Below are 27,574 nucleotides of genomic sequence, written 5' to 3'. Positions count from 1 at the left end.
TCTTTCCCTGCCCTTACTTAGTTAATATAAAACTAACAAAAATAAATGAAGTAGTCATGGTGCACTCTTTCTCCTTTCTTTCCCACATCAACTCCAATCCATCTTGCTTATAACAAATTGTCTTCAGGGCCAAGACAAACATGAGAGAAGAGTCAGTCAAAATGAATTTCATTTTAAACAGATCATAACATGACCAAAATGGGTTTTAGTATTTAAGGGATAGATAACTTTAACAGCTTTGACACTGCAATATAATATAAAGCGTTTATGGCTCCATCTTCTGCAAACAGCATCAAACAATGTCTGTACTGAAAGAATGAATTTGAATGATTCATTTCAGCTGAGATTAATGAGTCTGAGAACTATTCATTGTGCATATTTGTAGGAAATACATATTTTGATACAGGAAAATATGTACTAATATTTAGTGTATTACCTATATTTACTTATGGAAGTATCAAAAACATTACAATGAAACAACTACTGCAGATGGAAAATGACTAATTTTAAAATAAGGCCACTATGTGCCTTTAGCCCAGTAAGTTGTACAGACATTTGCTCTCACAGAACAAACTCTCCCAGGATTGATTTATCCCTATATATTCCCAGGTTTTTTTTTTCTTGGAGTGGCCATTTTTTGTTTTGGGAGAAAAAGCAGGAACATCTCTACACTCATGGTTTCTCTTGAAAGTAGTGACTGTCCCAGGAGAAACTGAATGCCTCTTCATGGCCCAAATCAGTTCAGATAAGAGAATATGAAATACATGTTTTTTAAATAATTTACTGTAATGTTTTTCAATTACCTTCAGTGCTTCAATTTTCTTGAGTCTCAATTCTGCTTCTTCACTTGTTTCTTGTCCGTCAGAACTGCCAGAATCATTCTACAAAATAAGAGTTCCTTGAAGAATGAGCAAATCAATGTTGGCTGACAGGTTCATCAGATGAAGGCCAGAAAGAATTATCGTCTTTCTGGTTGAACTAAAGAGCATCTTAACTTTATTTGTTTGTATGATCACCAAACAACTTCAAGGTAAACAGACTATTCCAACTTTTCTCTGAGCCTAATCTGCATCTAAAGTGAACTGTTCCAAATGAGATTTTACCATACCTTCAACTCTCTTATGAAATATGAGCTTTCATTTATACCCAGGAAAAAACTTTTACAATTTTTTCTCCAAAGCCAGATGAAGGGTTTGTGCCTCAAACCTTGCAATTAAAGAATTTTTTTGGCAAAAATCTAGTTGGTCTAATAAAAAATATCACCTCTACCATGAGTCCTGATAACTGATAGATCCTGATAACTTGTAGGATTTAGAATTTGTCCCAAAGAGCCCGCAGCGGCAGCGGAAGGGGGCGAACATGGCGCACAGATGGCTGGATCCATGACCCCACTCTATCTGTCTGTCCATGGCAGCAGCAGTTGGGGGGGCATGGCTCTAGCCAGCAGAGGGCGTGGCTTTAGCCCAAAGTTATGCGGCACACCAGTGCGCCACTGCACACTGGTTGGGAAATGCTGATCCAGAGGATTAATGGTTGCCTATTGGAGATAAGCAGTAAGATAAAAGGGTTTAAAGCACCGAGCACTTCCTGATCTTCCCTTTCCTGATCTGTTACTACTGCCAGATGAAAGGAAGCAAGGGTTGTCCTACACACTCTTACAGCATTGCCTATGGTATATTCAGTAAAAAGGAGGATAAGAATAGGAAGGGGAAGTAAGATTGTGCTGACAGGCGTTGCTTATTAAGGTTCTATTATGCGAGTTACAACTGGCTAGCACCTTCCAGAATCTGGTATGACCACTCAAGAGAGCACATCTAAATGAAGGAAGTATCCTAATGCATGTTCCCCAGAGATGAGATTAACAAATATAAAAGGTAGGATTGAAAGCTCAAACTGCACAACCTCAGCTTTGCATTGGCAGTTTCTTTTATAATACAATTCTTTTCCATGGATTTTTCCAGAGTTATATATATTTTAAAGGAATAAGCCCCCAGTTCCAAACAGACAACAGCCAGCAAAAGCAAAAAGGTGCACATCACTACTGGTAGTTTTTATACTTGTATAATTAACACTTTCCAATCAGAAAAACATATGCACCAGCACTAAAGTATATTTCTATCTCAATATAATATAAATCTTTAATAGAACAAAGACACCTCTTGAAAGTCCCCAGAGACTGGGCTGCAAACATTTAATGTAAGAAAGTTCTGCTCCAGCCCTCAATTAAAATCAGTTTAAAAACATCAATTACCGCTTTTATCTATTGATGACACTTTTAAAGACTTATAGTGTAAAAGAACACGATATAAAAACTGCAAATATACCGAGGAAGACAGTGAAGTACTGATAATTTAGTGGGGGAAAGTTTGTTAGTTCAGAATTCATGCTATTAATTAAGATTAAGGTCACACTGCACTAGGTGCAAAGCCAAAGGCCACTCAAATGAATTCTGAGAAAAGGGGGTTTCAGAACAAGTTAACTTAACTTAAAAAACTTTGAAGAAGTTGATTTTAATTTTGAAAATCCTCCCCTCCACCACACATATACACAGTTTTGTTTTTAAACTCAAAAGTTATTTATACTCAATATGAATTATATAAAGCAGGGGCTGGCAACTCCTGGCACGCATGCCAGAGCTGCAGCTGCCCAGAGCCTGGGCCAACTATGGCAGGCAGCCAGGAGGCTGCAAATAGCTGCAATAGGCTCCGGAGCCTTGGCCAGGTTCCATGGTGGTGGTGGTTGTGCATACACTATGAGGCACATGGCCAGGAAGGGGCCAAGCTGCAGGATATGCATGAGTGGGCAACATGGAGCTGGAGGTACTGGGCATCCGCAAGAAATGCAAATTTAGCTGTTTTGTGCTGCTTTAGCAATTGCAATTTAAAAGGGTTTTTTTGGTCGTCTAGGACCGTTTTTTTTCTCTCTCATTTGCATGTTTCTATTTTTCTAAAACAGGAAAGTTTTTGTACTCACTCCGCTCAAGTGCTAAATTTATTTTTGTTTATATCTTATGAAAAAGAAATGATTATCTATAGAGGTTGAACACAGGAAATGCACCCTAACAGTATTTTATAAGCAATTATATATCTACCAGAAGAATTTTTAATTAGCCATATCAGGGAACATCTTTCACTGACAACTCCTGAAAGCCTTGGTGTTATTTTTCAACCAACCTTTTCTCCACGAAGTTTTGCTTTAATTTGTTGACGTTCATTGAAGTTTTGAAGCCTAATCTGCCTTAATCTTGCCAAATACTCCTAGAAAACAAAGGAAGCAAGTCTCAAATAAGAAGGATACCAGCATATTACATGTACAAAAAAAAAAAATGAATCAAAAAATGAAATAAAGGAAAAATACTGCTAACTTATTATTTATTTCTAAAAGAAATTCTATATTTTTTTCTTTAATAGAATTAAAAAAACGAAATTTAGGTTCCTTAATACTAAATTACCATAACATTGGTAGAATTAAAGGAACTAGTAGATATATGCAATATAATGGGGTTAGGGTAGGGGAGTGGTAATTTTTTTTTTGATGGTATACATTCTGTTTAACAAGCAAATGTAAATTAATATTTTGAGATAAAACTCTTTTGGTAGGTATTTTGTACAATTATTAAATACTAAAATCTAGGATTGGATCCAATATCCCTGGGGAATCTATGAAGCCCTTTTTCGAGTTTTACATACAAACCATGCAGGAAAACAAGGAAGAGTCAAAGTCAAGTGATGCTATTTGTGTGATGAAGGTGGCAAACATGCGGCAAGCATACCTCTTCCTCCTTGTTTCTGGATTTCCTTCCTCTTGCAGAATTGGACCTGCCTCCATAGATAGCTGCCACGTTTTGTAGTGTACCCTGTTCACCATTTAATGTATCAAATTTAAGAATGGCTGGGGCTATAACATTTTCTATCTTATCCAATAACAACTGGATTAAAGTTCTTATATGAAACATGAATGCAGCTCTTACAAACTTCACTGACAAACCTTTTGTTTACAAGAAATGTTTTACAGTAATATTTAAAATGGTTGAGTAATCAAAGAGAAAGCTCAAGAACATTCTAATAAATATTTTTCTCATTCAAACTGAACTTCTTTTGGTCTCCCAGTGAATCTAGTCTTTCGTATTTTGGACTGCAAATTCTGGGCGACTGAGTACTTTTTTTTTTTGATTTAACGTATAATTGTAGCACATAGTTGGCGTTCCAATTAATGCCAATGCGTTTTTTAACAAGTTTAGAATACATAATTATTTTAACTCTTATAAACATAAAATATTAGATGCTAATATTTCAATGAGTATTTGTTAAACTATTAACAAACTGCTCTAAAATACTTATCACAGCATGAATGTATTACACTGATGTACACTGCAAAGTGAACGCTAAGACCATGTTTTGCTGTCCTGCACATCAAAATGTTTACATGCAAAATGAATATTAAAAATAACAAACACTTCTTGATTTAGTTTACTAAAGCACTGACTCCAATTAAAATGTTTGTTTTCATATTTGCAAACACAATGATAGAAAAAAGTATAACAAAATCTGCTTTTTACACTGATTCTACTAGAATTAACAAAAGCTAAATCAAATACATTGTGATGCTTTAAATTAGAAAGGAGTCAAAATTGTGTAAAGGGAGCCAGATGTTTTGAAGAGTAAATGTGACCAATATTATAGTTAAATGGCCTGGCTGGCATAGACATATCTCCAATGAATACCACTTCAACTTCAAGTTTGGAGAACTTACCAATCTTGTTTATAAGTTAAATTACTAGATCTTCAACAGATCAAGACCCAGCATAGTAATACTTTATTTAGACAGTGCCAAAGTTGGACAAGTTTTGAGAGAAGGTGTTTAAGAACAGTTGAATTAAAAAAACCCCACTAATTAAAATCATGAAAGTTTATAAAAATATTAAGGCTCAACCTCATTCTCCTGCTACCAAAACATATACACTATTAAAAACTAATGTTTGTCAAAGTTACTTTGACTTCTACAACTTAAAAAGAAAAATTATAATTCTTATTGGAAAGGGCAGACAATTTATTGTATAGTGTTTCATTTTTCTAAACAAAAATTTAAAATAAAATGGAAGCATCTGTAAAGAAATGTTCTGGAGTGGGACATTAGTAGACGGAATCAAACATGGCCCCTTGGAATCTAGAAGATTAAGAAGAGTGAATAGGAAATTCAGTTATAAGAAACATTTTAGTTTAAATAAAATATGGTTTAAATGTAACACTTTTTTTTAAAAGAATGTAAATTAAGATGGTGAATAATGTGCATTAAGGCCTACACTTATTGCACACAAGTATTTTAAATAAAAATTAATACTTAACAGTGTATTTTTGCTGAAATTAAAAATAAGTCAAATCACAGAACTAGTAGAACTAAGTAAGGAACAAGAACTTGTTGAAGAGCTAAAAGCAGCTTTTGACAAAAGCAGCCTCTTCTGCAAGGGCAGAGAATACTTCCTTTATTTCACAGATGTCAAAGATATAGCCCGCGGGCCAAATTTGGCCAGTGGAACATTAGCACTTAACACCTGGTGTTGCCTGTGGGTCTTGGAGTTGACCCACAGGCAGCATGTGGGGTGCACTGGACGGCCTCTTGGAGTTGACCCACAGGCAGCATGTGGGGGGCACTGGACAGCTTCTGCTCACCACGTGCAGCACCTCCTCCAGCTCACGTCCTGGAGAGAGAGAGAGAGTGGCTGCTACGTGTGACATGGCCCTGAAGTGGCCAGAGCAGGACTGTGCTGCACAGGGCACCCACTCCATGATGTGCTAGACCCAGAATCCAGGGCTAGTCCGTGGGTCCAATCCAGTTGAAAACTGAAAAAATTAAGAAAGAATGCTACCTTCTCCTAATCTATGAATAAAGCTAGATGTAAAAAAGTTTCAATGTACTAGTTCAAAAATCATGAAGGACCTGGTAGCCAGGAACAATTACTTATAATTTCCTCATAATAGATATTTCATTTGTTTAATAAATCAGCTTTAAATGACAAAAACGTTTAGAGTATTTTTATCTACGTGGCACATTTTAAGGTAGTTTTATTTATTCATTCATTTTGAATACTGCTTTTGTGCAATAATTAAATATCGATCTTTATGCAAAATGAACCTTGACACAAATAACTGGTGGAAAAAACAGATGAATTACCATTTTTCTAATAAAATACATGTAAAAACTAAGAATCCAGTTACATGTATAAAGCATGAAACTGTTCGATAAGTGCATGAATATGATGTATGCCCTGGATCACAAGAAAAGAAATCAAATTTAAATGTAAGGGCTAATTTATCAGTCTTAATGGTTACTGATAAATCATAATTCACCTCTCTTTAAGAGAGAGAAAAAAAAAGTAGCATAATATAAAACAAGATTAAAAATTGATGATTGAAATCAAGGTTTCCTGCTTTCTAATTTAAATAACTTTTACACTGTTAATCTATCTCATGCATACATTTTCATTAGTTGAGCTAAATAACCCAGATCTATTACTTCAAGGTCAGTAATCAACTTGTAAATCTGTAAGGTCCAGCCATAAGTGCCAAAGAGAACTCCACACACTAACTGAGTTAGATGTACCCACTGACAGAAATTTAGAGGTCTAAGCTGCAGAGGCTCAACCATTTCAAATTCCCATATACATCAACTTGCAATGTAATTTTCCCTGGGTAATACTTGACTGAAGGTATTGGGTCTAAAATCTGAGCAGGCAACTATTTTGGCCAGAAGGCCACTTAAGAAGTTTAAGTGAGCTGTCACAGGCCAAGTCTTCAGCACCCCTCCACCACCAAAAAGAATTCCCTAAGTGGCCCCCACATGAGGCTAGGCAGCTGGAATGGGGCTGTGGCTGAGTGGGGAGCTGCATCTGGAAGTGGGATGGGCAGGCAGGACCAGGGCTGGGATTATAATTGCAGGGTGGTAATAGTATGGGGATAGAGCCTGGGGCAGAGCTGCAACCTGTGGCAGGGTCAGGAGCAGCAGCTGGAAAGAGCCACCACTGGGGCTGCCAGGAAATTCGGGGCAGTGGGATGACCCAGGCTGCCAGCTACACTGGGTTGGGTAGGGCCAAGGGACCTGCTGTAGGCCAGACAAAATACCTTGGTGGGCAGGATCTGGCCTATGGGCTGTATTTTACCCTCCCTGGGTCTAAAAGATGTTAGATACAGGCTCTAGCAGATTTAGGGAGTTTTACACATAAATGATTACAACACTATAATATGTTGGGGATAAGGAGATGACTTGTCTTTTAGGAGTATGAATCAGCTGCTCCGTTATAACTTTAGTCTATCTACTCTTATCCCAAGGTAAGCAACAACTTAACCATGAATGAAATGGAGATAAACTTTCCACTAAATGAAAGCATGTGTGTTAGCAAAGCAATCTCCTATTTCAAGAGATTTTGTTTGAAAGATGGCAACTTATATTTTAAGATATATGCACTGAATAAAGCCTGTCAGGATTCTTAGATGCTTGAATGTGAGGGTGCAGATTTTTCACATATGATTACTGGAAGTGAAATTAGCCCTACAGAAAAAGGTGGTCACTCCACAGTGCTCTATAAGTAAATACACCCAAGTAATAGGATCCAGTTTCAACACTCTTGTCAACCTGACAACTATAACCAATTCCAGCACACCCAAGAGTCAATATTATTCATAGAGTCCTAGAATCAGAAGGGACCTCAGTGGGCCATCTAGTCCGACCCGCTGCCCCTGGCAGGCAAGGAAACACCAACCCTGGGGTCATGTGATCCCAGCCAGGTGCCTGTCCAGTCTCTTCTTGAAGACCCCCAAGGATAGGGCGAGCACCACCTCCCTTGGGAGCCCATTCCAGATTCTGGCAACCCTGACCATGAAGAACTTTCTCCTAATGTCCAGCCTAAACCTTCTCTTTAGTAGCTTATGGCCATTGTTGCTTGTCATTCCAGGGGGTGTTCTGGTGAACAGATCGTCCCTACTTCATGTTGCTTTCCCCTTATGAATTTGTACAGTCCCCTCTCAGCCTTCTCTTGGAGAAGCTGAAGAGGTTAAGGTCCCTTAGCCTTTCCCTGTAGGGCAGGGGTGGGCAAAATGCAGCCCGCAGGCTGGATGCAGCCCACTAGGCCATTCTATCCGGCCCTCGGAGCCCCTAAAAATTTAGAAAATTAATATTTATCTGCCCCTGGCTGCCTGTCATGCAGAACCTCGATGGCTTGCCAAACCTCAGTAAGCGGCCCTCTGCCTGAAATAATTGCCTGCCCCTGTTGTAGGGCCTTCCCTGCAGGCCTCTAATCAGGCGAGTGGCTCTTCTTTGGACCCTCTCCAGATTGTCCGCATCCCGCTTGAACTGCAGTGTCCAGAACTGGACACAGTACTCCAGCTGTAGTCTGACCAGTGCCGCATAGAAAGGGAGAATCACTTCCCTGGACCTGTTTGTGAAGCACCTACAGATGCACAACAAGGCATGATTGGCTCTACCAACTGCCTCATCACATTGGCGACTCATGTTCATCCTGGAGTCAACAGTGACTCCAAGATCTTCTTCTGCCTCAGTGGAGCTGAGAAGGTTGCCCCCTAGCCTGTACACATGATGGCAGTTCTTCCTCCCTAGATGCAGCACCTTGCACTTGTCCTTATTGAATTGCATCCTGTTGCTCTCTGCCCACTTCCCCAGCCTGTCTAGGTCGGCCTGGATCTGGTTCCTCCTCTCCAGAGTGTTAGCTGCACCCTGTCATTTTGTGTCATCTGTGAATTTGGACAGGGCACTTCCCACCCCCTCATCCAGATCACTGATGAAGACGTTGAACAGCACCAGCCCCAGAACTGAGCCCTGAGGGATTATACTGCCCACATCTTTCCAGGCTGACACTGACCCATCCACTACCACCCTCTGAGTGTGACCCTTGAGCCAATTTGCTACCCAGTCTACTGTGGAATCATCTGTGTATTGTTGTAACTGGATCACCTGGTTAAGGGTGTTTTTGTGGTATGGATGAATCTTAAGGAAAACAACAAAGCAGTTCAACTGAACAATTAAAATCCTATGTATTCTAATATAATAAAAGCCTTAGTCTGTCTATCTGTAACATTTTATTTGCACTTTGACTGGTTGTCTTGACAGCCAATCACAATGCTGATTGAAACGAGCGTTCCAAGAGTGTTCCGGGCAGGAAGCAGTGGCAGCGCACTGCCGTGACAGTGGGGACGGAGCAGGGTGGGGAATGAGGCCAGCGCTTCTGGCGTGACTCCACCCCCGCAGCCCTGCTCCCTGGAGGCAGCATGGGGTGCTGGCCAAGGGGGACGGGAGGGCAAGCCCCCCTCTTCCCCCGACTCCTTCCTGGGAAGTGGTGGCGGCGCAGGGTGGTGGCACTCTGTCTGTACACGCCTCCCCCCCTCCCCCCCATCATTCCTGACAAGCAATTGGCTAGTATAAAAATTATTTCATCAAAATTTACTATGGTGAAAGGGCTTCCTAAGAATATTAAATGTATAATTAATAGAATAGTTGGACAGGAAAAAAAGGTGTGTACTTTTCAACCTTCAAGGAAGATTTAAAAACCAAAACAAAATGCAAAACTGGGAAAAAAAAACCCCAAAACTTTGACAATTTTAACTCTGACAATGAGAGTTAAAACATGTTTAGAGCATAGCCAGTACAATTTCATCAGTGTTTTGTAAAGCATGGAAGTGTAGGATGAGGTACAGTAATTTGACAAACATCGTAACTGTAAGCTAGTGAACAACACATAGGGAGCTCTTATGATTAAATAGGTAAAGATCAATGGACATACTTCTCAATTTGGTTTTAAAATGTATAACTTCAGCATCCATTAACATGCAGCCTTTTTATTAGATTATCATAAAAATAAAATACCTTTAAAATTTTTTCATGTTACCAATACAACTGAATCAAAGGAAGTTAAAAATAAAAACACATTTTTCTCACTTTGTCATAGTCTATTAATATTAAAATAAGTATAGCTAGTGTATGCTTAAAAAAAAAAGTTTACAATTGTAAAAGAAATACGAAGACAAATTCCATACCATGTGTCCTTCAGCACGAGCTTTGTTTTGCATAGCTTCCCTCTTTCGTTGCCAGAATTCCTCAACTTGTTTTGCTCTTTCTGCAGCTACCCATCCTTTTTGCCTGAGTAATTGCAACATATAGCAAGTTGAAAGTTTCAGAATGAGACATTCAAAATAAGTGTACTAACACAAGAACTAGCACACGAAGAAAGGCAAGACTTAGGACTGTTCAGCCTGGAGAAGACTCAGAGGGGATTTGGTGGCAGCGTATATCAGGGGCATACATCAGGGCTTGGGGAAGCATCTATTCACCAAGGCCCCCCCAGGAAATACAAGAAATCATGGGCATAAACTGATTGAAGATTGCTTCAGGCTAGACATAAGGAAAAACTTCTTTACAAGTCAAGTGCCGATGGTTTGGAACAGACTTCCCCCAGAGGTGGTACAGTCATCTACCCTGGCAAGCTGCAAAAAAAGGTCCGCTAATACTGGTTTTGCAATTAAACTAATTACTTGAACAACTGTCCTTTTCAATCAAGGACAATTAAAACCTTTAATGTTTTCCCTTCATATATGGTCATTTTGACTTCTACTGGAGGAACCAGAAGGGCCTTGGACAGGATGAGGCTAGTATGAGCCATTGCGTTACCACTTATGGAATTAGGACTACAGGTGAGAAGTCATAAGAGTTTCTTCCAACCATGGGATGAGGCAGGCATCACACAGTGACCTTAAGATGAGCTCTATGCTGAAGCAAGAAAGCCAGCACTTCTTGTTCATGCCTGAATAAAAAAAGTTTCATCTCGGAATGCTACAGTTTAAAAAAAAAAAAAAAGGACCTCTGTACTGTAGTACACGGAGATGCATCTATTAAGGCTGTTTACTGTGATATTTTAAAACTTGAAAGATGTGCAGAAACAGCAGCTGCTCTGGAAACAAACACCAGTCCTGTAGACTGACCACTTTCCAACACTAGAGAGAATTTGCGCCTTCTTGTTAGTAGCGGTGTTGCATAGGCCATGTGACCCAAGATAGCTAGTTGAAGTCAGGCTGGCCTCCACCAACATGGATTCCAAGAGGGAATGGAATTGATCATGAAGAAAGTAAGCTCTGTGCAATAGAATCCAGAGTGGCCTCTATATATTCCACCCTCTAAACTCTGAACCGGTTAATTTTCTGGGGTTTCACCTTTAGACGCAAGACACCAAATGCACATAGTATGGCGTGGAGGTTTTGTCACATGTTTAAACGAATCAACCTTTAGCAGCCAGTTCTTTGGGATTATGCTCCTTCATTACTGCAAGGGCCTTGGCTCATAGGTTCATTAGGAGGCCAAGAAACAGAATCCTATATTGGTAATGTTCCTGGCCTACCACAAAGTAAAAGTAGAGTATATTCTGTAGTAAGGCATAATAGTGTGAAAATACAGGTCCACAAGATTGACAAATATGAACTTAATCCCCTATTACTAGCCAGAGAATTTTGTCAGCTATACTACGATGATAAACTTTAACTAACAAACAAAAGAGTTAAAATTCAATTTGAGGTGTCACCTTGATTTTCTGGTTCTAAAAAGAAAAGAACTACTGTAAAAAGCTCTTCATCTGCATTGCAAAAGAACTTCTTTTATAGCCCCTAACAGTAGGAGAGATGGCTTCCTATCATAAGAACACATTGAGAAGGGTCTGTGAAAAGGGACAGGGAAAGGGGAGTTGGAAGTAAACACCAGGCTTTAGTGGATCCTACAGGGAGCTTTAACTGTGTTTAAAACCCAGGCTTCTGTCAGACAAACAGTTCAAGTGGTCAAAGGGTAAAGAAAGGAAAGAGAGTTATAGAGAGTGGAATGCATCTCTCAGTGTCCCAAAGATTTTGCCCATTTTTTAAGTTGTAAATACCCGGGGAGGGAGGGAGAGGGGGTGTGTGTGTGTGTGTGTGTGTGCGCGCGCGTGCGCACAAATTTACTTTGGGCCTGAAATATTCTAGTCCAAGAGTTATTTTTAAAGAATGCTGAAAATTTTCATTTTTAGTATTTGTATCACTAAATGTAGCAGTACAACAAGAAAGTTTACAACTGATTTCTGAACTTCTTATAGTTATTTTAAGTTAATACAAAAAAGGTCCACAGTTAGAACCAAGTTTCTTATTCAAACCAAAACATTCCCCCTCCAAATGTACTGTTCACCTTGAATGCAAATACCACTACAGGAAGAAGCTCTTATGCTTTTAGAAAACTCCTGAACACTTCACACATTCTTTTGTATTAAGGGAAGATATTAGGGTTTAAGTCTAAAGATGATCCAATTTATAAACATACACATGTGAATAAATCAAGATCTGTAGATCACAATCAACTAAAATAGATCATAAGCAATGTTAGTATTTAGGTTTTCTAGTCTCTAGACTAGAAAAATAAGTTTGATTTTAAAACCATATCAAACATTTTTAAAATGATAGTTTTTAAACACTACAAGGCTTAATACCTTTTAAAAACTTAATAGTAATGTAACCCTGTCCAGCTATTTAAAAAACTATAATTAAAATATGTTATATATGTATTTGTTGTGTTTAAAAATAGAGACAGGACTAGGAGCAGAATGAGAGTAGGTTGGAAAACTAAATCTACCAAATCTGGTAATACACAAAATAGGACTACCTAGCCTCACATTTATTGGGTACAGGAGGAAGTTTTTAAAACTATGCTAAAATGGCCCAGGTTACTATGCAGCAAACCACATGTTCTAGCACAAACAATATATAAAAGTGTAACGCAAGCCAATTCCAATAAAATATTATACTAGTGTAAATTTTAGAACTAAGGAGCCAGAAAGCAAGTGCAAGTTATATTTTCTCTCTTAAACACATGCATTATGACAGTTTGAATTATTTGATCACATGCCATTTTTTCCCTAATACAATAAAGGAAGGCCAGGGGGCTTTCTTCCTCCTCCTACTACTTCCACAGAGCTTTGGCGGGGGCCAGTGGGTGAAAAAACAATTCTGGATGGTTCTTCCCTAATTTAACTAAAAGAAGTATATAACCCTGTTTACACTGACAAAGAAAGTTAGGTTAGTTAATTATGTTCACGTACTTTTTACTTAACAAGTAAGATACCATTTGCTGGTTTAGAAATAACCTGAGGTAGTACCAGAATTTCTGAGAAAAACATGGTTGCAATCTCCTACTCAGCTTGAAGTTAAGAATTTGCTTTTAAAAATGCCTGTGATTGACACAGAAAACACTACCCACTTCTGACAAACACATTTTTGCAGTGTTACCTGGGTCTTCCCATCTCTGGTCACTAATATTAGAACTATGCTTTCAATCTCAGATTGATCCCAAAAAGCCATCTCCTGAGAACACATCTTAGTCAGAGTAACTCAAGAAACCATTACAGAAGTAGGGTAAGTGTGTTTTATAGTTATACTTCAACAGTAGTGAATCAAGGAAGCAATTAGGGTAAGGCAAACAGTGAAAAGAAGGAAGAAGGATGGATCTGGGCAACAGGTACAGAAAACTGAACTATGAAAAAGAAGAGGTTTGTGACTTAATCCAGGCTGTCACTGAATCAGTAGGTTACATTTAGGATCTTTAAAATTCTGTGTCTAAAATTCAGTTACTAGTAATTGCTTACAAACATTAAACCGAGTCCACAAAACCAAGTAACCTTTTAAGTAGGTAGATTTGATACTGACTTTATCCATATAACACTAATAACAATGGTATGCTCTCCTCAGAGATGACAAAATGCAAAAAACACGTTTTCCACCTTCAGTGGGAACTAAGACACCAATTGGTTCCAAAAGGATTATGTAGTCTGTGAGGGCCCCACACAGGTACACACAGAACAGTCTCAATAGATAAAAAATGGTCTTGAAAAGTGTCAATAGGTATTAAAACTAAAGACACAGGACAAAGATCTAACACGAAGGGACAGATTTATGGATTATCACACTCCAACCTGTTTGCGTTGGCTTGTTTAGACACCTCCTTCAATCTTTTCATTTTTTTTCTAACTGCATCAGTATCAGGTAAATGGTGATGACCTGCAGGCCCCTTAGGAACTCCTGGATGTATTGCAGGTGAAGCTTCTCTGCAGATAAATATGTACAGTAACTTACATTACTTTCATCTAAAACAGAGCATATACAATTCTAATGGAAGGCACTCGTACCTTTCAATAGGTTCTTGACTTTGTATTTCTGCTCTCCATTTGGTATCTCGCTCCTCAGCAACTTGAAGGTTTTCTTTTTGCTGTTGCATCTGGTCAAATATAGCATGGTAGTGTTCATACGGTCCTCGAGTAGGCACCGGTGTAGGACCAGCGCCCCCTCCACCACCAAAAAAAGGGGCCTGGGAATTAGAGAAAGAACTCTCAAGTCCTGGTCCTAACAAGCCCTGGCAGTGCTATTACCCTTAGTAGATTAAAACTTAAACTTTCTTCAGAACTCCCAATTTGTTCTAATATAATACTTATGCTCAAAGTGCCCTTTTCTTAAAAGCACTGTATTAAGAAATTAAAAATGTTATTTTTGTGGAAAACTCGCATTTTATTTATTAGTCTCTCACATTAGTTTAATAGGTATACACTGGAAGCAGTTGGGCAAGACAATGAGGTAGAAGGGACAGCTGGTATGTTCTGCACAGTATATTAAAACCTTGCTACAGCATAACAAAGATTAAGTGCTAGCATAAATAATCAGACTGAATGAATGGACTTATACACATGAACAACTGTTTTAGCTTTCTTTTTTTGCTCAGAAAAAAAAATAGGTAAGGGTACATCAAGTTTGCTTAAATGTCATAAGTGTGATTGTTCCTTTATGAAGTTCAGATGACTCCTACTCAAGGAATGACATTAAGGTTAGTTGCGAGCTACAAAAATAAATAGTTGCCAGGATTTATGTGAGATGGCCAGGGATGGAAACAAAAGTAGGAATGGGCAGAACAATGTTAAGGTTGTCACAGCACATGCATAAAAAGCTTCCTTTTCATTATTGAGAGTGATCAAGTACTACATGGCAGTGAAACAAGAGTACATGGACCATTTATGGGATATAAATGCAGTTGATCCTTATTTTATATGGTATAATTTATTTACCATGAATTCAACTACTTCAACACAGTGCTAAGATCATTGATCTAAACAAGACTGAGTTTCTGAAGCTACTTAACTGACACTAGAATGTAAATTCACAACCAAAGAGTTTCTATTGTTCCAAAAAAAAAAAAAGCGGTAATATCAGTTTTCCTTAATCCATTCTGTGGCTGTTTGGTAATGGAAAGATAGATCAAAACATTCAAGCAAGGGACTTAATGTATTGTTCTAGATAGAGGTAACTTACAAGCACAAGACCGCAAATTGTCTTTGTCTATAAAAAGACAGTCTATATTACTACAAATGAGATGCAAGCACTTTTTATGGAACAAACTTAACAAAATCCAAGTGAAATGTTTATCTATAAAGGGACACCCTTAGGAAAAAAAAGTGATCCAAAGACCACCAATACCATGCAGCTGAATTCACTGTTTTTGTGCAAGAAAGGATTTTTAGTTAAAGAGACTGTGTTAAAATAATTTGTGGAAATGTGAAAGACATGACAAACTGGTCATCTATTGTAATGGACAGAAGTGGCATCAAATATAGCCTTGGAGAAGACATTCAAACCAATTTGTGAGTACAAAGTTTTCCAGGACTATTTGGATCAATGACCCTTTTGCAAAATACAATATAGACACCAAATTGTGATGGTACCAATGAGTCTCATGTGGTTTCTAATATAAATTATTATAAGGCTACAGAGTAGGAAGAGGATAAGTATTTAGTGAGGCAGAAATAGTATTATGCCTGAGCTATTCTCTTAAGAGAAGTTGTAAAATAATTTCTCAGACTTTATATGAAGCATGTTATATATTTAATAGTAGTAATTTTGACACCAAGACACTTGTAACCTTATACTCATTTATATTTGAAGAAGTTGGAATGAGTAACAGCTAGGATGAGAGAAGCATTTCAAAGTAGTTTGTAAGTTCTCTAGTGGGGCTCAGGCTTCTTGGAAGACAGCAGAAATCTAGAGTAACAGTATTAATATGGCAATTTCTTACAAGCATTGTCTTAACTATTATTTGGGATGCAGCCAAGCCCATGTGGTTTCTTCATGTTCTTGTTGAAGGACAGGAATACAAAACCTGGATATCATTTACAGTATCCTCTCTTCCTCCAGAAACTTGGTTAATACAACTCACCATACCTAGCAGTGAAACCATATGACATGAAAGATCTCTAACTGGTAGAAAACACCACCATCCACTTACTGGTTTGGTGTTCATAACAATTTAAGCATTTTGATTTTTTTTACCTGGCTTCTCATTGAGTGATGACCAATTCAACATTTTTTCTGCTAATGCTGAACTATCTTTATGAGATTAGCTATCTAGAGATAGACTCCCCCTCTGTGACCATGAATTCCCACAACAGTTGTGTTCCCATGGAGGGAGTTAAGGTCCACAAATGTACAAAAATATCACTGCAAAGGGGTTAGACAGAGTTGTAAATTCACTCCTGCAAGAGAAAGCTTTGGACCTTACCATTTTCAGAAACAGATACAAAAGCAAACCTTTACCTTCAACTTAAAAACTTTCCTATGAAATATCTTCACACAAATATTTGCTAACAATACATTAGTCAAGCTACCTCTCGCAGAGACTTGAACAGAAGAAAGAAATTATGCCAATCTTAATATTTTAAATATAATAAATGGAGCACTTTCACTGTGGTGATAATATCACAACAAAAAGTTAAGGGGGGATTTGAATAAAGAGGTTGTTAAATGTATACGTTAAGCACAAGAAAAGGGATTGAGGTAGAAGTAGGAAAAGAAAAATAAGAAGCAGGAAGGATGACATTATTGCCAGAGAAAGGGAATATGAAGAAATCTGATAAATACAGGACAGTGTATACTCAATTTGTCAAAAGGCAGAGGATACAAATGGAATCTGTTATACAGCCTGGCAGTAGATTTATACTGGGACAGTTCCACAATTAAACTGGCATCTGTCTTTTCCAGAAAAAGAATGTGCCAAGGAAGATGACCAAAAGGGGGAGAACAGGCTGCGCTACATTTCTGATTCTGCTGCCAACCTTAACTTCACCACTTCCACCTGAACTAAGCACATTTCTCCATCCTTGTTCCCTGGCTCTGTTTATTCGTTCCATCTGGAGAAAAGGAAAAAAAAAGAAAAAGGAAAAACACATGTTCAAGGATCCACTGCTTTTTAAAAAAATAAATAAATAATAAGAAAAATAAACTTGATTGTTGAAAAGAAACATCAAGGTATATTTTACCCTTTCCTTCTCCAGTCTTCTCATCTGCTCAGCCTTCAGCAAACTGATCTGTAAATTTTAAGAATAAAACATTTTGAACAGCTGGAATAATCAGACTGCTCTATATTCTGAGGTAATTAAACGAGGTACTGCACAAAGGAACATTTCATAAAGGTATCACTATCAAACACAAAAAAGCTAAGGTATTCTTGTCTACCTGGTCTCTTTGTCGTTTTTCCTTCTCTAGTAAGTCTAATCTTTTCTTCTTTGCAGCTTCCTGAAAAATAGAACATAATTAGAATTTATTAGTGCATGTTACTTTCAAACTTCTTCCAAGAAAGTTAGTACTCCAGTGGCACAGGCATTAAAGTTAGAGAGTGTTCGGAGAGAAGAAATAAGGAGGAAAGGTTTGATGGTTTTATTTTGGATATAAAAACAATTCTCCATTCTTGTTTTGGTTTTCATGGAGATTGAAAATAAGCAGATATGCTTCTTTATACCTCAAACATTTTCCTCCTTTCTTCTCCAGGATGCATTTTCTTCATTGGAGTTGGATAGGCCTAGATAAAATGAAACTACAAATTAGACAGGACAGGACATAGTACTTTCTAGATTCCAAAAAAGGAAAGCACATGAGGACATGACAGAAAAATAATTTAAACTGTTATAATAATAAAATAATTTAAAATAATTTAAATTAATTTAAACCGTTACAAACAGTGTAATCTGTTAACAACCCTGCTTCATACATTTTCCAAGAATATAATTAAAATGATAAAATTCTAGCAGAGCCAGCATACATCCTTTTGTATTATTTCATTTGGCTCTAAAGAATGAGCTTTAGTAAAAGAAAATTAATTTTAAACGCACAATGTTTTTCTCTCCAGTCAGTTTCTTTTCTTTGGGAATATCACAGCACTGATCCTCTATACCAGTGACTTTCAACCTTTTTAGACCCTTTTTAGACCCCTGGAAAAATGCCAGTTCTAAGTTTTCACTCATTTTTTGACTACAGAAGAATTACAGAGCAGTTTTTCTGCTGCAAAAAACTCAAATACCACACCAGGTCAGAATGCTTTTAATACTATGGATTCCTATTTGAAATATCTCAGTTTATCTTGTGAATCATGTTTACACATAATGCTAACATTGCATGGCACCCTGTGGCACCTTTGAATGGATCTCAAGGAACCCCTTGGTGCCAAAAAGCACTGCTCTACATATATACACACCGTATAGCTGGTAGCTGTTTGTGTTAATCACTGCAATCCTACCTACAAGCTTTATATTACAAGTGCTTTCAAACAATACCAAATTAAAAACAAGTTATGTAATGTTAGTAATTTCTTAATTTGCATAGTAATAAGAAAAGTGTTCACATTTAAACCACAATGTATAATTTTGAACACCTCTGAATATAATGCAGGTAAAGCAAAAGATTGATGAGGAGGATCAGGTAAGATGCATCATTCTGAGACTGAAACTAGTAAGTTCTCTCTTCAAGAGCTAGATCTTCTATACAGAGAGAAGGACAACAGAATAAATTAGTATTTTACTGGCCTCTAGCTACAGCTGCAATACAAATAAAATTAATTAAAAAAATTTTGAGGCACACAACATGCCAAGAATTCTCCTGCAAAAGGTACAGCTGCCAGATGTTTGGATATCCAGTGTATTAGTTCTTTTTAGACTTGTGCATATTGGGTCAAAGTTAATGTTTTTTCCAAATCTCTTTGTTGATGCATAGAATTACACCTTCTTTGCCAAGAAGGTCACAACTGATGAAATACAAAGCAGACACTTCCCTTAGCATCTTTCACTGAATGTTTTGAGTTAAGTATTAGAACTGGGGAAGAAATTGTTTAAATTCTGTGGCTGTGCACTGTGGAAAGCTAGAGTGGAACAGTTGTACTCCAGGATTTTGGCTTTCATTAAAAAAAAAGTTTCTAGTTGTTGTGGCTATGGTGATAAAATACTTAATCCAAGTGAATGCTGTGTTCCCAAAAAGGCTTTAAAAAAAAAAAAAATCTCAAAAATTGGAGAGAGAAAATGCCACATTCACCTCAATATCATGTTGCCTTTTAAATGTAAGGATGGGAGTATTAGCATTATCTTCTGATTATTTAAACAGAGATATCAAGCTATGTTTAATTCTGTAATATTAAGCCACCTCCGCAATATTCCAGGGCAGTGGTGCTCAACCTCCAGCCCACAAGGCCACATCATCTGGCCCATGGAGTGCCTCACAGGTCCAAAAGGTTGGGGGTGGGGGAGCAGTGACAACATTAATGGCCATTTCCCTGCTGCCAAATTTCCAGACCCTTGGAGAACCCTGAAGACCCAGATTCAGATCCAGCACACACGGCCAGGCTCATGCACCAAGCCCATGCTGAATCCAGTCCATGGATCAGCCCTGCACCACTCATCCAACCCAGGGGGTCACAAGGTAGAACACCACTGGTGTAGGGCAATAAAATGCCTATGCTAAAATTACTTTCTTCACTTACTGCCAAGCTTTTATACTATGGTTAAGATGTGTGGAAATACAGGTTTCCCTCGATTTATGCAGTACATGCGTTCCTGAAGAATGCCGCATAAGTCGAATTCGCATAAAGCGAACCCACTTTATAATGTAAGAAATGGGGATAGGTTCCTGTGTCGGCTGCTCCTGGGCTGTTCTAGCGTGGGCTGGGGTGAATGCAGACAAGCGGAGCCCCAGGCGGTGCAGGGCACGGCACTCGCCCCAGCCCCAGCTGCAGTGGCCCCCGGAACTGCTGGCACCAGCTGCCTGCAGCCACTGGGCTGCACCGTATGCCAAACCCCGCCCCAGGGCTTTGCCTGTCCCCAGTCACCCCAGCTCCTGCTGCAGCTGTCCTGGGAGCAGCCGATGTCAGCTCCCTGTAGCCGCCCGGCTGCAGGCAGCTGGTGTCAGCTGCTCCACCATGGGCTGGAGTGAGCGTGGACAAGCAGAGCCCCGGGCAATGCAGGGCACAGCACTCACCCCAGCACTGACTGCAGCGGCCCCAGGAGCTGCTGGCACCAGCTGCCTGTACCAGGGCACGGTGCAGCCCAGCAGCTACAGGGAGCTAGTGTTGCCCACTCTTAGGGCAATGCAGCAGGAGCTGGGGCGAGTGGAAACAGGCAGAGCCCCGGGGAGTTCAGAACACAGTGCAGCCCAGTGGCTGCAGGCAGCTGGCACCAGCAGCTCCCAGGGCCACTGCAGTCAGGGCTGGGGCGAGTGCCCTGCCCTGCACCACCTGGGGCTCTGCTTGTCTGTGCTCACCCCAGCCTGTACTGGAGTGGCCCCAGGAGCAGCTGACACCAGCTGCCTGCACCAGGGCTACAAGGAGCTGGCATCGGCCGTTCCCGGGGCAGCTGCAGCAAGAGCTAGGGTGCATGGGGACAGAAAAAGAACCCTGGGGGGTTCGGGGCATGGTGCAGCCCAGAGGCTGCAGGCAGCTGGGCCCCGGAGCGGGGCAGGCAGCGGGCCCCAGGAGCGGCTGGTGCCGCTGCAGCCGGGGCTGGGGTGAGTGGGGCCATGGCCCTTTGCCCTCCCCTCAACAGACTTACCTGTTTGGGGGGAGGGGGAGGCAGGGGGGCTCTGCTGATCACATAAGAGTGAATTTACCTCATATATAATGAGTTATGGGTCTAAATATGCTCATTGCATAAGAGCAAATTTGCATATAAAGAAGCCGCACCAAAAAAAAACACACCGAGGGAAACCTGTAATATTTGACAAACTACTGTGCAGGTTGTATTAGGTATTTGAATATTAACATTTAAAATAAAGTAGCCAACTAAATCTGTTTAGAAACAAAATCCAAGGACAATGCACAAAACAGGCTATGGATTATTAGTCCAAGACAGCAGAGCACCTATTGCAGAGCTGGGAGCTATGCAACAGTACCAGGGGACAAAGCCAGCCTTGTGTAGCTGAGGCACAGCCGCATCATCTAGCCTAGCAGCTGTATGCCAGTATGGAGGACAGCCAGACTAAAGTAGAAACACCTGTGGGAGGCTAGGAAACCACATGACCAGAAGAAGCAAGGCTTAGGCAGTATATATGCCCAGGGCCAGAGCCAGAGGGTAGTCTGGCTCTGCTAGCTGCCAGGGAAGGAACTCTGTACTGACAGGACTATGCTGAATAAATGACTGGAATCTGCATGCCATAAGGCCTGTAAGTTTGCAAAAGAACTCAGCTGTGTTATGCAGCTACAGTGTTTATAGTTTCAGATATAGCCTAGGGGCTTACTTTTGCTTGCAGTTTACACTAGAGGACCAGGTTGGGAATAGCAAAGAAGGGTGGAGGTCCCAGGGTGCTTGAGGGGCATGTGACTGCTTGAACTCTGCTAGGGGCTGGGCTTACAGCACTAACAGGTGGCAACTGTGAAGGAGTGCCTAGATTGAGAAGTCTATTGCCAAGAAGGTCAGAGACAAAGCCAGGAACTCAGTGACACAAAGGTGGAACCAGGGCCAGGGACTCATAGTCCTTGTGAGCAGCCTCCCACCTCTTTTCAAACCAAAAGAGCATCAAAAAAAGGGTGAAGAATGCAAGGAAAAGGGTGAAGCCCAAAAACTGAAGGGCAGGGATTGCCAGGCCATCAGGGGGTGTCACAGCTGTTTCTGGGACCTGGACCTGCTGCAAGTACCTATAGATCTATTACTTCATCCAGAATTGATGCATTTTACCTTTTTTTAAACTGCTGTAAGATTTAACACAGGTAAATAAACTCACTTTTAAGTAGCATTTTGGCTACTTATGTATAGTACAAACAGTGCATGATATTAATCCAAAGGCTCATGATTTATGATCTAGTTCATTAGGCTGCACCCCAGCAGAGTCAACAACATTTCACACCATGGTTACCCCACAGCTCAGCACTGCTTAGTTTGTGTGCGTGTATTCCTGATGCATCCCACCCCATTTCCGCAAAAGGATACACGTGCTAACCGGGTGGTCTTGTCATGACTCCTGGGATCCTCCAAAAACTTATATGCAGGTAAGTCATAGGGCAACCTGGTCAGGCTCCTCCTCATGGAGGGCAGGGCCACACTAATCATAGGTGACAGGCTGAGAGAGGGGTCGACAGAGGGATTCTGGGTGAACTGCTTGAAGACCTGTTTCGTGATGTTTGCCAGATATTTAAGGTAGAGGTGCATCAATAAAGAATTTTTGGCTGATACCGAGGGCTGATTATTAACCAACCATATTGGCCAATGCTGATCTGATAGCCAATATGCAGCTCAGCAGTTTGGAGAGCAGCTCCCTGCTGGTAAGTCTGTGGAAAAGGGGCATGGAGGATGGGGCAGGGACAGGCCTCCATGGTGAGGGAAGCAGTGGGGCAGAGACAGGTATTACCCAGCCAGGGCAGTGAATGTGACCCCCATGGGCAGGGCAGAGCCACAGGCAGCTAGTCCAGGAGGCGGCTCCCTGTCACTGCACACAGCCCCAAGGGAGGCATGAGGGTCATGTGTGATTCAGGATTTGTGCATGGGGAGAGGAAAGGCTGCCCACTGCAGGCTCAGGGCCAGGGGCTGCACCTGGTTCTTCGCAGTGGGGAAAGCAGGGCCTGGGTTGGGCCTGAGCTGAGGGAGGGTAGTGGCAGCACTGGGAGGGGCGGCTATGAGGTGGGCAACAGCAACCCCAAAATTCTCCATAGCCACCCTTCCCAGTGCCACTGTCTGCCCTGAGTGCAGCCCTGACCCAGGCCCCCGCCCAGTCAGGAAGAGGCTGGTGCAGCCCCTGGCCTCTAGCCCTGCCTTTGCCCCATTCACAAATCCAGGGGTGTGTACAGTGGTGGGGAGCCGTGCCCCTCCACTCCCCAGACAAGCCACCTGTGGCTCCATCCCGCTCCTGGGATCGCATTCACCGCCCTGATTGGACAGCACCTGCCCCTGCCCATCCCACACACTCTCTCCCTCATCATGTGGGCCTTGATCTGCCTCCCCATTCCCCTTCCCCACCCCCCCAGACTTACTGGCAGGAGGTTGCTCTCCAAGCTGCAGGGCTGCAATCCTGGCCAGGTGTGTGCTGCAGCTGTGCGCATGCACACAGCATTTATCAGTGACATTAATTAGCTACACCAGTCAAAAAAAGTCGATTGCTGATCATGTTAATTTTCCTTTTATCAGTGCTGATCCAATATGTGACCAATATATCAGTGCACCTCTAATTTAAAGCTGGCAAAGAAACGGGAATCATTGGAAATGTAAAAGAAAAGTACAGTTCAGCTGTGGGAGTGAAGAAGAAATTGAAATGCATTCAGTAGATTCACCAAGACCTGAAAGTCAGTGCTGATGGGGACTGTGCTCAATGGGTGCTACCATCTATCTTATTCAGATGAGTTGCACCAACCTATCCTTGTGATACAGTAAAAGCCCTGTTTCCTGGCATGAGTGAGAAATAGGGGGGCTGGGGGGTGCCGGTAAGCTAAAAATGCTGGTTACCTGAGGCACAGGGGCTTCCAGCCGGACAAGGAATGAAGGGGGGTGGCAGCGCCTGTAGGTGGAGCAGCAACAGTGCAGGGTAAAATGTCAGATAACAGGGCTTTTACTGTACATATGATCTCAGCCTTGAATGACTCAGTGTAGTTAAAAGAGTGAAGGCCATACCTTCATGCCAGTCATCTCCTCTAACTACACATTTATATTCTTTCTACGCTTTCCACAGTATGCTACTAAGATAAAAAAATTCCACTAGTGATTCAGACATGCAATAAAATTTTAATTCACCAATAATTCACTGGTATGCCTTTCAAAAATGCATAATTTCTCTTTATTTAAAAAAAAAAAAAAGTAACTCAACCTTTCAACTGTATAAGTGTTTACTGCTACAGTTTTGTTACGTCTCTCATTGGACAGCCACTGGTTGAGGATGATTTAGGCATTGCTACACCTATGTTCTACCATGGGCATTTTCCATGCTTCTAGGCTTTGCTGGTTGCCCCTGCCCTTTCCTCCCCCTCAGAACTTTTCTGCTGTGTGTCAGTGTTTAAGCCTTCCTCACAGGTATCGAGTGTTGGCTATAGTCAAGTTGGGGACTTTGACTGGGATGTGCCAATGCTCCTGATGGAAGCAAAGCCAGAGGTTCCTGTCTAGACAGTCTTGCCCTTCCGCTCAGGGTCAGGCCAATCACCATATTTGGGATCAGAAAGGAATTTTACCCCATGGGTAGATTGGTATGGACTGTGGGGGTTTTTGCCTTCCTCTATCAGGGGGTGTGGCCCTCTACCAAGGACCTCTTGAACATACGTTGATAATATTTCATAGAAGCAAGACACTGGCTGCTGTGGCAGGTTACAGTGTTAGGTCTGTGTTGCGGCAGGGCTGACAGTGAGCTTATACAGAGTTTAGATTATGATTTTTATGGGAATGATCCTGCCTCGGGCAGGGGGTTGGACTACGTGACCTCTGGAGGTCCCTTCTAGCCCTACTTCTGTACGACTCTCCACATAAATGTAGTCTCTGAAAAGTACACTGTGCTGTGGAGCATAAATTGTGCATTCCAGTGGAAGCCAACCTTTTGGGCAGGCATGCCACAAAGTCCCACCCACTCTAATCCCCTCCCCCTGCCTGATCTCCTGCTCTGCTTTCTATTCCTTGTCCCATCTGCAGCTGTACTCCCTGAAACCCCTCCTGATTTGCCTCATGGCACACACAGAGGCTGTCCATGTCACTTTTGGCAGGCATGCCTTAGATTGGCCATCCCACAAGGAATCAAATTAAATATGTAAGCCAATGATCACCATGAATTTGAGTTGGTGAAAACTGTAGAACAAGACAAAAAAAATGCACCAGAAACCTCCAAGATATTAAAAAGAGAACTATCCAAAAATAACCATATTTTCACATAACTCAAATTCATGGTGATCAGGAGATCTAAAAATGCTTTACAAATAAAGTTGTAAAATTATCCCATTTTTAGGTACAAAAACAAGGAAAATGGCTGATCAGGTCCCACAGCAGGTTGGTGGCAGATCTGACAACGGGGAAACCTGGGTTTCAAATCTCAGGGTACCTATACTTGTGATGCAGCTCCGCTCCAATGCGTGCCAATTACCAAGTCTACTGGAGCATACTAATTAGTGTGCTCCAGCAGCCTCCATGTGATATGTATTCAAAGTCCCTGCATTTCAAAATGGCGGCAGGGGTGCTTTAACTAAAGCTTGTGGAATAAGCTTTAGTTAATGTGTCCCAACTGCCATTTTGAAGCATGGATGCTGAATACATGTGATGCTGCAGGCATTTTAATTAGAGTGGCTTACAGAGCACATGTATAAATGCCCCCATCTGGTATTATAGTTTTGTTAGAGCAGGAAAACTGCAGTATAGGGTGAAGTGCAAGTTTGCACTTTTGAAGTATAGTACTCCCAAGGTTGTATGCTTTAATTGATCTTGCTTTTGTGCGCAGACAGAAGTCACAACCAATTTAACAGTAACAACACTTAACAAATGATGGCAGTCTCCAAAATTTCATCAACATCTTTACAAGTTGAATAACTAGCTTGCTTCATCTAAAAGAAAATAACTTCCAGCTTATATACACATGTCAGTACAAAAGATGTTATGAGAAGAAATAGTAATAAATACAGTAAATTCATGTCAACCGATGGAACCTTCAAAACACATTGGGCTTCTATCTTCAAGCTATGGATTTTCACAACTGAAAGCAGCATAACTTCATTCCTGCAGCACTGGTGGTCTAATTGGTAGTGTTAATAAGCCTGTTTATAGCACATGGCAGTTGTAGCCACACTACTTCTGCATGGGGATGGACTGTTACAATGCTTCTGTTTGCCTATGTAGAACAGCATAGTGTGTTTCACTACAGTGCCAGAATCAAATTACCATTAGCCAAGTACCAAAGTTTGTAGTGGAGTTATGCCTCAAAGTTCAAGTACTTAAAAAAAACCTGAAAATGAATGCATCTTAATTATTGCCATCAGATATACCCTTACCTGCCTACATTTAACCAGTGGCTTTTTTTCATAATATCTCTTAGGTGCATCACAAGATTTCTTGATTATTAAAGGCACTCCATATTTTGCAGCAGGTTTGGTAATTTTCTGAGCTGGCGCAGCAGAAGCCAAGATTTGTCCTTGGGCTGGTCTTTTTCCTAGGCAAAATGGGATAAAGTTATGAATTGTTTATAAACAGAGTTCAACTTTTATGGAGCTGGCCTTCTTTGACTAGCATGGCATAGAGCTCCATCTCTCTCAAATTACCTGACCTGTGTCATTTGTGTTATTGTGGGGTTTTTTTGATAAGGAAAGAAGGGGCCAATTCATCCTTGCTCTTTCTTAATTCTAGTAGCCAAGTACCAAAAAAAGCATTCTTCTTTCCAACTGAGATGCATTTTTTTTTTTTTTAAAAAGAAGTCAATCTCTATCTTCCCAGAATCAGAGAAGGAAAAAGCTTTGCATGTATCCAAGAGCCTCCAAAACAAGTTTTTCTTGTTTAGCACTGAACGAATTTTCCCCCCACCTTACCATTTAAAATTCTGAAAATTTATTCCAAAGGTTTTCAAACAAGCCAGATACAATGATGAAAGATCATCATTTACTTTGCTCTCTTTATTAATTAGTAACTAATTACCATATGCTAGACTACTCTTTTGAAATATCAGAACCAAGTCATTTTGACTGATCATAAAATACAATCAATTTTGAAACATGCTAATATTTTACTTCAGACAGTGTGCAAATCTCTATACACCTTCAAGGTTCTTTGGGTTAATATGGTATATTTTATTAGACCAACTTAAATAGTTGGAAAAAATTTTATAGCCAAAGAACCTTGTCTGCCTATGTCCCGAGACCAACACGGCTACAACCTACACCCCTGTATACACCTTCAAAACACCCAAGCACGTACTCATATACAGATCTCTCAAACTCTGCATTTGGCACCATGACAAAATTCCAATATCTGCAACACTTCCACTTTAGAATCTTCTGCATAAATCATGGAAATGAAAAAATTTGTATCCAAAGTTTCTTAGTAGTCTCTCTCTTTATTCTTAAGGACTAAGTAATGCTTCTCATTTGTGGATTCTAGAAGTGAACCAATATCCTCTCTGAAAAATAAAATCCTTTTCTAAAGCTACAAAAGATGTTCCACTAACTTATAAAAATAGCAAACTTGAAGTTATATTGTCTTGTTTTAAATAAAAAAAATTTCAGTTCATTACAAAATTAATTCCTATCCCTTACCAGATTGGGGGGG

At 40.4% G+C, this 27,574-nt stretch overlaps 1 protein-coding gene across 8 annotated transcripts in view; it reads right to left on the bottom strand.

Annotated features, from left to right (window-relative positions):
* The window catches only part of NEK1 (NIMA related kinase 1), an 87,449-nt gene that overhangs the window by 33,190 nt on the left and 26,685 nt on the right, over positions 1-27,574 (bottom strand). For 4 of the 8 annotated variants that reach the window (XM_025207117.1, XM_006026210.3, XM_025207119.1 and 1 more), the window contains 11 exons: positions 26,308-26,465; positions 17,848-17,907; positions 17,565-17,624; positions 17,369-17,416; positions 17,165-17,239; positions 14,198-14,376; positions 13,985-14,116; positions 10,044-10,146; positions 3,773-3,856; positions 3,174-3,257; positions 804-881 (listed from right to left, as the gene is read on the bottom strand). In XM_025207117.1, the coding sequence (XP_025062902.1) occupies positions 804-881; positions 3,174-3,257; positions 3,773-3,856; positions 10,044-10,146; positions 13,985-14,116; positions 14,198-14,376; positions 17,165-17,239; positions 17,369-17,416; positions 17,565-17,624; positions 17,848-17,907; positions 26,308-26,465 (1,061 nt within the window). The remainder of the gene's footprint in view (positions 1-803; positions 882-3,173; positions 3,258-3,772; positions 3,857-10,043; positions 10,147-13,984; positions 14,117-14,197; positions 14,377-17,164; positions 17,240-17,368; positions 17,417-17,564; positions 17,625-17,847; positions 17,908-26,307; positions 26,466-27,574) is intronic. The other 4 variants (XM_025207121.1, XM_025207122.1, XM_025207120.1 and 1 more) reach the window with 4 other exon arrangements.

Source organism: Alligator sinensis, unplaced genomic scaffold (genome assembly GCF_000455745.1).
Source record: "Alligator sinensis unplaced genomic scaffold, ASM45574v1 scaffold512_2, whole genome shotgun sequence".
Classification (NCBI taxonomy): domain Eukaryota; kingdom Metazoa; phylum Chordata; order Crocodylia; family Alligatoridae; genus Alligator; species Alligator sinensis.
This window is presented reverse-complemented; position numbering and strand designations above follow the sequence as displayed.